Genomic DNA, 10,200 nt, shown 5'->3' on the forward strand with positions numbered 1-10,200 from the left:
CTCCAATTCTGATTTTTTTCAATAAAACATTTGATTTACCTAAAACAAACAAACAAACAAACAAACAAACAAAAAAACACGTCTCGTTTTCAAAATCATAGGTCGGTAAAATATTTCCTTGGGTGCGTTTCCTCAGTTGTCTGTCTCGTCTCCATTATCCCTGATTGCCCTCGTAACACCAAGGGTGTAGTACATCTGATGGCAAACTGGGCTGCACCATGTCACGGCAGATGTAACACAAAACATCCAGTCAAAACTTTCCGGATAAATCAAATATAAATACAAATATAAAACTACACAAACTTGCATTTGCAATGAGTAATTGTGATAATCTTTTGACATTTTTTCTAAGGTTGATATCGGTTGGCGAAATACATACGTGTTAATTTTAATAAAAGATGGAAAAACCTCAACGTGTTGATAAATGATTCGACTTTTATTTTGAAAGTTGGAAGCGGAAGTCTTGTTGTGAGTGTGTGTACACGGTGGTGAGCTTCCCGGACAAGTAACGGAACCGGGCAGTGCCGGCTGGTTGCCAGAAAACTTTTTGAGTCGAAAAGCTGTGACTAAAAGTGGAGACTTTAAAAGAGTTCCTGAGGGTAGTGTTGGAGAGGACCTGAAGACTGAACTTTGTTTTGCTGTGCGTCATGTTTTTAAAACACAGGCCGTCGCCAAATGACAGAGGAAAAGTTCTGGACTGTTTCCGTCGATGAAAGAAACCTCAGTTGGATGGAGGAGAAACGGAACATTTAAATGAAGACATGAATTTCGGTGTCCCCGCGAATTCGCTGCTGCTTTTACGCGCCTGCGACGAGGGGGACTATGAAGCGGCCCGGGGTATCCTGGAGCCCGGAGCCCCGAGAGAGTCCGGGCGGCAGAGCAGGCTGCGGTCCGAAGCGGGTTCGGAGTGTAACGCCGCGGACATGTTGTCTCTGGTGCCGGTGGACTGCACCGACGAGGAGGGCAACACCGGCCTGCAGTTCGCCTCGGCCAGCGGCCACGAGAACCTGGTCCGGTTTTTGCTCCGAAAGGGGGCCTCGGTGGACAGCCGCAACAACTACGGCTGGACCCCGCTGATGCAGGCTGCGAGGTGGGGCTCGTTGCACTACTTTCTACGAGTCACACCAGACTCCGTGTAAAAAAAAATGGGGCTATTTCATCTGTCATTTAATGTCTTTACAAGACAGAATATGAATTTTCAAATGCCCCTACTCATTTCGTCGGATAGAAAACACATTTTAGTGAGAAAAAAAACTGTCTCTTGGTTTGATTGTTTTTCCATCATAAATCTTTTCTATCATAAAACTTTTGCAGCCTTATATTGGAAGCAGGCACCATATGATTACTTTAAAATTAAGACTGCGTTGTATTTGTGCTGGATTGTGTGTGTGTGTGTGTGTGTGTGTGTGTGTGTGTGTGTGTGTGTGTGTGTGTGTGTGTGTGTGTGTGTGTGTGTGTGTAAATCTTCACTTGACAGCTTCCACTTTCTTGCATTAAGTTTGGTGGCGCCACATGTCCATTAACATTCTGTTCATTTCTATCAGAGATCACATTGCTAAAGTTTCATGGAGCCAACAGGAGTTAAATTAATGTTGACTTAACCACAAAATCTCAGTGTCAGTGCCATAAAACTTTGGCGAACGACCTCAGCTAAATGTAAGATATTGCAAAATTAAGATGAGCCTTTACTGATCTTCAGGAAATTTCAATCAGTTGGACATTATTGTAGTTTTCATCTTAGTGCTGACTCAACAATCAATAGGGATGCAGGATAGTATTGGCACATCATTGTTATCAGCATCGGCCCAGAATGAACATTTCTTAAAAGGAAATGTGACGTGAACTATAACATCTGCCAATGTGCCATCATGATAAGAGTTGACATGTCAGGAAAGACAAGAAAAAACATGTCCATTTATTGACAATTAGTCAAAAATGTTGGAGAAAAAAATGACAGTAAAGAAGCTGATGTGTCTGTGACCATGCCGGCTTTACACACTTTTAGCTGGTTCATCTGAAGGAAGAGTATCCTAGTGCATCTGTATCTGTCATATTTGATGAACTGTGATGCTTAAAGCTCCACTTCCTCTTTCACTCTCTGTCTTCTCTCTTAATTCTCCGCTCAGGTTTGGTCACCTGACTGTCGCTCACATCCTTTTGGAGAACGGGGCAGAGATTAACGGCCGGAACCGGCTGGGTGCGAGCGTCCTGACTATGGCAGCTCGTGGGGGACACGCTCATGTAGTCAAGCTACTTCTGGAGAGCGGGGCCTATGTCGATGACTACGATCATCTGGCGGTCGCTGCAGAGGCCGTCTCCAATGGCAACAACAACAACAGCTGCAGGTTTGTTTTTCCACAGAAAGACTTTGAATGACATCTTCAGTCTGACAGGGTGCTTAATCGTCACGTGAGAAACCTATTTGACTTTTTTTTTTCCCCCACAGTGCTGCTGGTTTTGGAGCTGGTGAAGGATGTCCCGTAGGAGGGAGCGGCAGAGAATTCATGGACATCACAGCCCTGATGGTGGCGTCCCAGCATGGTCATGAGGCCAGTGTGCGCCTGCTGCTGGAGTGGGGCTCTGATGTCAACTTTTCCCAGAAAACCACCGGCTGGGGACCACTGATGGTGGCCACCCTCAGTGGAAAGGTGGGGCCAATGGATGGAAATATATTTGGATAACACATTTTGTATATTGTGGGTGTCATGTGCCTCTTGAACGTCACATATTTTACACTTTTATAGTGTTTTATTTGCAGCCTTGATATCTTGAAGAAGATATTTTTGTGGTTTGTCTTCTCTGGAGCTTCTTTCTGGGATTCAAAGAAATGGCTGTTTTTTGTCTGTATCTTTAAGGCATTTTGAAATCAATGACCCCCCCTCCCCCTTCCCATTGACTTGAATGCAACTTTGTGACATCATCAGCCCAGCCTACAGATACAGGCATATATGATATCTGTGTGTGTTTCAAAGGTGGCTGTGGCTCAGCAGCTGGTGGAGCGTGGAGCTGACCCAGACCGACTCAATGTTCTGTCCAAGACAGCATTTGAACTCGCCATGCAGCTAAAACAGAGAGACATCAAGGCCTATCTGGACTCCATCACCACTGTTCGACCCCAGACGGGTACTGTAGGACTTCTCTTTGATTTCAAACCTGCTTAATTGACATGATGATGAAGTACAGTTTTACAATGTCACAATGTCATTTAAAAACAGGAAACAAGTTGGTTCCACACAACTACAATATATAAACAGTTTACAGCTGAATGAATATACTACACAAAAATCAAATAATATCACAGCAAGATGAGATACTGTTTAACAATGAATGTGATAATGGTGAGAACCATCATATGTTTCAGCTGTAAATATTTAATTTACTCATTAATTCTGAGAGTGCATGACATTTTTATTTTTTTTAATCATTTTTGACTTTTATTTTGGAGAAAAACACTTCTTATGTTTTAACAGGACAACTTGGCACATTCTGTGTGTGTTGTCACAACAAGACTAGATGTATTCCAGATGTATGCTTTCACTGCAGTTCACACTGCAGTGAAAGCGAAGCCAACAGTCGGGGCTCTCGGCCTCTTTGATGTTGAATAGCTCCTCTCACCAGTGTTTTAGCTTTTAGCTCAGTTTACCGACACGTTGATGCAGTTTTCTTTTCAAAGCTCTGATCGTGGCATTAAATAACAAGAAAACCTTTGACTAGAGATCACTTGTGGTTGTATTGTTAGACACCAAATCAGCCCCCCCCCCCCCACACACACACACACACACACACACACACCGACTGACAATGCTGGGCCACGTGGACTCTTGCCAAGTAGAGCTGTATTTTCAGAGTATCACAGAACTTTTTTCTTTTCTCCGTTTCTTCACAGATGACGACAGAAGAAGACCAGATGTGTTCAGTGCTCTCAAATTGGGTGAGTTCATTTAAATAGATAAACCAAAACTGTGAGGAAATTAGGTTTTTGTTGTAATATTATATTTTAGAAATGGTGAGTCAAGTCCATTTTTTTGCATATTTATGTGGCCATATATGTGCGTCATGTTGATTCAGGAAATTCCCAGCTCGTCAAAGAGATCCTGGAGGAGGATCCTGCTCAGGTGAATTCATCCAATCAGGAGGGAGCGTCGCCTCTCATGATGGCAGCAGTGAGCGGTCAGTTAGAGGTGGTGCAGCTGATGGTGGACAAGAACGCCGACATCGACAAACAAGACGGTGTCCACGGGTGGACCGCTTTAATGCAGGCCACTTATCACGGGTCAGTTGCAGCTGCTGGTTTAGTTTTGTCAGAGATTTTATAAGGAGTTCGTTGGTTATTATATTTAATTGAATAAAATCAACATGTTGATTTAATAGGGTTCAATTTCAGGGTGATAAAAAGTGAAAACTTGATAGTATTTAAAGGCGTTTGACTTAATATAGTTGTACATTTAGTGTGTATGTCATCACTCTTTTCCTACTTTCTTCTTTTTTCTCTCTCCTGACTTCTTCCAGCAATAAAGACATCGTGAAGTACCTGCTGAGTCAAGGGGCTGATGTCAACCTACGAGCAAAGAATGGATACACAGCCTTTGATTTAGTTATGCTGCTCAACGATCCAGGTAGTTCTCACTATTATCACTCTGTTTGACAACACTTAGGGAAAAACTTCTTAATATACAGTAATAAATTGCAGGATTAATACAATTAAACTTCAATCATTTGTGGTTAATAACAGGTACCTATTACATAAAGACTTAAGTCTGAGATACAGGGCAGAGGTAGTGAGTTCTCATATCAACCAATCAAAATTCAGAAGCATATTTTTCCAAAATATACATTAAATATTAAGACTAAAAATCGACAGATGTTATACTTTTAGCCTGAAAGATGTATCAGCCGGTCGATTTTTGGCCCATCACAGATATCTAGATATTGACATGTATGTTAGCAGATATTCACTGGTATGACAACTTTTTCTTATAGAACATAATACTGTGAAAGATGCTCCATTAATTAATAACCAACAGACCAATAATAAAATGGCACCTAATTTGATAATCAGTTAGTAGTTTCTTTTTTTTAAATGAAAAATACCGGATTTCACTGGTGTTCCCTTCTCAGATGTCATCATTGTCTCAAGGTCTTTAATGTCACCAGGAGTAAATGATAAACTTAGTTTTTTGGACTGTTGTTTGGACAAAACAAGCTATTTATACATGTCAACTTGTGATTGGCATCTGCCACTATTTTCTGAATTTCACAAATCAAACCAAAAAAACATTAATGTGGAAAATAATGAAGAGGTTAATTGAAAAGCCTTATTAAATTGTCACATTTAAAATTTTTGTAGTCACAAGTTATTGCATAATGTGGCTTGTCATGGTAAAATGGTATTCTTTTCATGCTTGTTTCAGTGTTTGTAATGTGTTATGAGCGATATCTGCCCACATAACCAACTGAAATCATATTCTTACTATGTGTTGACTCGTTATCTTTTTAAGGCCGTCTCTACCGGTTTCCATGATGTTTGATTGAATTTTATTCTCTCAGTGATTCCTACTCTGTTTTCCTTGTGTCTGGTCTGGATTTTGTCAGACACGGAGCTGGTGCGTCTGCTGGCGTCCGTGTGTATGCAAGTCGACAAAGACAAGTCCAAACACCGCGGCAGAGCTTTAATGAGTCGCTCCAAAAGCCGGCAGTCCCTCAACAACGTCCCCGTGCCGCCTGATGACAAGGGAGGCCTCAAGGTAAAGAAGTGACATCCTGTTTTGATTCAGCACGCGCACACACACACACACACACACACTCACACTCACTCACTCACAACGACACTATGACTTGAGGCCCTCATTTGCTGCCTGTTGAGAAAAGTTGTTGTTCAGTTTCTTATTGTTCACTTCACATCGCAGATGTTATCCATGATGTTATGATAATTACATCATGGATAATTAAGCAACATTTTTATGGATAAGATCTTTACGTCATTCCCCTCTTCCAGTCGTGGTGGAGCAGGATGTCAAATCGCTTCCGGCGGCTTAAGTTGACTCACACCCTGAGGCACGGCCTGTCGTCCAGTCGCCTGGCTCCATTTCCCGACGATGCTGAAACTTCATTGGACGCCACAATGAAGGCCAGCAGGAAGCCCGCTGCTGCATCTAACGGGGCCGTGGCACCGACTCCTGCCCTGGGAGGAAATGACATCAGCACCGCCTGGGCCGTCAAGACCAAAGACGCTGGTGAGCCGTAGTGATAACAGAATTAATTGCCATATGCACATTGATGACATCAGATGTTTATTTAAAATATAGTTGAGCATTTGTCCATGTTGGTCCTTGAATTCAGTAACATACAGAAGCTTCCTATAGAGACTCGTATGCTTTAACACTGGATGTGGACAAAGCTCTTTGTAAATGTGATGTGTTCTCCTTTTCTCAGGTCATTGCAGAGCGTCCTCAGAAAAGGAGGACTTTCTAATAACCACAATGGTAGGAGCGGTTGGTTTCAAGTAAACTACGTTGATTGAACGATTGTCTTAGCTTGGCCTGCATTGTAATTTAAATCAATTATCTTTCACAGCCTCAGAGAGTTATCATCCATCGTGAAATGAAATGAAATGAAAAACTTGTTCTTTTGCCTCAAGTGTTTTTGATGTTTGTCTTTTATCTACAAATCTACGGGGGCCAATCAAAAAGCTCCAAGACTGCTGCTGTTGTGCTTGAACGGGATGCAACACAGCATGAGCAGTGGTCCGTTCGTATCTATTTCATCATAGTATTTTCTATTTCATCATCAGCATGAGCAGAGAGCAGACATCAGATTTTCTGTCAAACTCTGGAAATCCACAAAATGCTTCACAAAATCTACAGCAATGAAACAAATGTCTCTGGGAGGTATTTTGAGTGGCTTTTGCATTTCAAGTGGGGCACAACGTCACTGTCTGAGACAAAAAGGCCCATCAGGTCAGAAGGCAACCAGGAGTTTTTTTTTTTTTTTTTTTTTACATTGGCAGGATTGTGCTCCGTGAATTCATCCTCCAGGGTCAGACTTTTAATACTGAGTCATACTGTTGATGTTCTCTGGCGTCTGAGGGAAAACATTCATGTTCCAGTTGTCACAAAAACATGTGTAATTCGGGTGCTGATGTTGATGAGGTGACGTAACTTGAAATACTTACTGAAGTTATTGCTTCGTGTGCATCACGGTGCTGAGCTTTGTTTGTGAGCAAGAGAAACTTTTTGAATGTCCCTCGTATATAGTGCATAATGTGGCCTTAAAGAAAATGTTAAAACTAGTTATTTTAAGTCAGAAACATAACTGGTTTGATGTGTAGTTTTAGACTTTGTACTTTTAATAAGTTGTGTATGAATAAATTAGGATTGTGGTTATTGCTGTATGAGTGCTGCTCCTATACTGTGTTTTGTATCTCCGTTAGCTGAGAAGTGGTGCGCCCCTCACCCGGCTGCCAAATGACAAGCTGAAAGCAGTGATTCCTCCTTTCTTACCTCCGTCCAACTTCGAGCCGTGGAACTCGGACCGCTCCCGCCTGCTAAAAGAGGGGAAGAGCGAAGCGCCCCGCCTGCCCATGCCACCACAAAGGAAGCTAAACAGCAGTGGAAACTCCGATATTGTGAGTGTGAGGGAGAAGGGGTGTGTGTTCAAGTTGATGTCGGTGTCCTAGTTGATGTCGGTGTCCTAGCGATCCTTATGCTATCCTCTCTGCCTCGCTCCTTTATTTAACAGACGTCCATCAGTCGTGTGGTGAGCAGGTCCATCAAGTTTCCTAGCATCCCCAAGGGTCCATCTTCATCCTCTCCTTCCAACTCTGGTCACTACCACTCCCCCCACTCCTCTGGGGGCTCAAATGGAGTAGCAGGGCTCAACCGGGACTCTCACAACCGTTCAGGTTCACCAAAAAAATCCCACACAAAAACAATACAAACGCTAGCAACTACATTGTCAAGAAAACATATGATATATGCATTATACAGCAGCCACAAAACACAATCTGCTCTTGTCTCTTCCCGACACCAGGGGGCAGTGCAGACAGTGTTCTCTCCCAGATCGCAGCCCAACGTAAAAGAGCCGCTGGTCTGATAGAAGTAAAGGCTCACGCTCCAGAGAAACAGCCCAGCCAGACGCAGAGCCAGCCCCCAGCTTCAGGACCAGGCCTGCCCCCCCCTGACATCAGCCTCCCTGACATCCACTCCCACCCCAGCCTGGTTGCCCCCGACATTCACCCCAGACGGGTCTGTAATACGATTACTTCGACATTACTGTCAGCAATGTTTCTTTATGATCTTCATAAAACAGTCAAAGATGAAAAAGAACCTCTTATCCTATCAGTGAACCGGTGCTACTCTCCATCCTCGTTTGTTCTTCTTTGTAGAAGATGGAGTTGAAAAAGAGACCCCAGTCAGGTAACTCCTCCACCTCCAAGAGCACATCGCCCACTCTCACACCGTCTCCTTCCCCAACGCCCAAGCTTCCTACCGGGCCGGGAGACTCTCTGTCCTCAGCCTCTTCACATCCACGCTCCAAGAGCAGCGGAGGTTCCAGCAGTGGAACCATCACGGATGAAGGTGACGCCACATTGTATTAAGCATCAACTCAAATCATCAAGGAAAGATAATCAACACTGTGAAATACAAAATTCTAGTGGAATTGTAAACTAAATCACAAACTAAAGCTGGTTGCAAATGTGAGCGCCAGGCTGAACCTTGTTTTTGTCTGTTTCAGATGAACTGTCGAGTATTTTGAAGAAACTGTCCCTTGAGAAGTACCAGCCTATATTTGAGGAACAGGAGGTAATTTATTTATTTGTATTCAAAATGAGAAGAAAACATTTTCCTTCACCTATAAAGTCAGATTTTCCCTTTTTTTGAGTGATGGGTTTTCAAAATGAAGGACACTGTTTTCCCATCAATGCTTTAGTGAATTGCAGTGTCTGAAAGGACTTCATGGATCAGACGGATCTGCACTTATATTAAGCAGAAAAGTATTTATGATTACTTGATTTGACGTGTTTCATAGAGTGTGTTTCTCTTTTTTCTTCTGCAGGTGGACATGGAGGCATTCCTGACTCTAACAGATGGAGACCTGAAGGAGCTGGGCATTAAAACAGACGGACCCAGACAGCAGATCTTAGCTGCCATATCAGAGCTCAATGCTGGAAAGGTGCATTTGGTTCAACATACTGTAAATGGTTATGCATATAATAATTGTTCCCTTAGTGTGTTTCAGTGCTTAATTTATAGTCTTTCAGCTTCAGTTTCTTTACAGTATAATCTAACACTGTCACATGAATTATTATTGGAATTATTTAAACATGGATGGTAATTGCTAAAAGGAGCATTTTATATCAGAGGGACACAATGTATGAAAGTATTGGAAGAGCGTTTTCAGCATCTTTGCATGAAAAGATATATAACAGTCGTTGTTGGCTGTCATCAGGGTCGAGAGAGGCAGATTCTCCAAGAGACCATCCATAACTTCCAGTCTTCCTTTGGGAGCAGCGCCAGTAACCCGAGGCAACCAGGACAGCCCCGCTGTAAGTGTCAACTATTAAAACCATGTGTGAACTTTCTACAAATGTTTCCATCTGGGTTTCCAGCAAAGACAACATCTTAATATGTTTGTCTTTCTCTCCACCTTTCTTCATCAGCTCCAACAAGTTGGATGAGACACCAGGTTCGCTCCTCCAGCAAGCGGTAACCCAGCAGCCCACCAGGAAGTACGATAAAGGTACTTAGAGTAACTCACTGCCAAATAATATGGAGCCTCCTGAACGCCAGTGTCCCAAACTACTAGAGGTCTCAGTGCGAGAGGACACTGTAGCTAAACGACCAACCAGGCCCTGTTAAACTGCCTTTATAGGACCCTCCTGGAACAAACTGCTGTAAAGTATCCCTCTGATGGATTTTAAAGCAGGGGAGATGTGACAGGGCTGGCTGAGTTCACTGCCCTGCTGCTTTTAACAAAGCACATGATGTGTGACAAATGGTACTTTTTGCCGTGTTAATGCAGTCGCCAGATCTACTGCTGATGCAGCACGGGGGTTAAACAGAGAGAGCCGGGAGTGCTGAAAGACAAGAACCTCAGATACGCAGCCGAGAGAGGGAGATTGAGCCATTAGAGATATTTACTTTATCTCAATAAATGTCAGAGGCAGCAAATGTATTGTAAAAGTGGTAAATTTAGTCAAGA

The 10,200-nt window shown here is 42.9% G+C and overlaps 1 protein-coding gene across 1 annotated transcript; it reads left to right on the plus strand.

Moving 5' to 3' along the window:
- Positions 1-514: 514 nt before the first annotated feature.
- Positions 515-9,745, plus strand: LOC138620623 (ankyrin repeat and SAM domain-containing protein 6-like). The gene is made up of 18 exons (XM_069697988.1): positions 515-1,090; positions 2,127-2,345; positions 2,447-2,648; positions 2,973-3,123; positions 3,887-3,931; positions 4,069-4,273; positions 4,510-4,616; positions 5,593-5,744; positions 5,996-6,233; positions 6,433-6,482; positions 7,430-7,624; positions 7,738-7,900; positions 8,029-8,243; positions 8,384-8,576; positions 8,734-8,801; positions 9,055-9,171; positions 9,448-9,544; positions 9,659-9,745. Exons 1-18 carry the CDS (start codon positions 762-764, stop codon positions 9,706-9,708), a joined length of 2,796 nt encoding a protein of 931 aa, XP_069554089.1. The 5' UTR covers positions 515-761; the 3' UTR covers positions 9,709-9,745.
- The last annotated feature ends 455 nt before the right edge of the window (positions 9,746-10,200 follow it).

Source organism: Brachyistius frenatus, unplaced genomic scaffold (genome assembly GCF_029030835.1).
Source record: "Brachyistius frenatus isolate BFR_SWC_R1_liver_20210118 unplaced genomic scaffold, ASM2903083v1 Contig_25, whole genome shotgun sequence".
Classification (NCBI taxonomy): domain Eukaryota; kingdom Metazoa; phylum Chordata; class Actinopteri; family Embiotocidae; genus Brachyistius; species Brachyistius frenatus.

Bases quoted from the DNA above. Each gene is read 5' to 3' on its own strand.
- LOC138620623 (XM_069697988.1), top strand. From the start codon at position 762: ATGAATTTCGGTGTCCCCGCGAATTCGCTGCTGCTTTTACGCGCCTGC. The intron at 3,124-3,886 runs GTACTGTAGGAC...GTTTCTTCACAG, and splicing joins CACTGTTCGACCCCAGACGG to ATGACGACAGAAGAAGACCA. The intron at 3,932-4,068 runs GTGAGTTCATTT...ATGTTGATTCAG, and splicing joins GTTCAGTGCTCTCAAATTGG to GAAATTCCCAGCTCGTCAAA.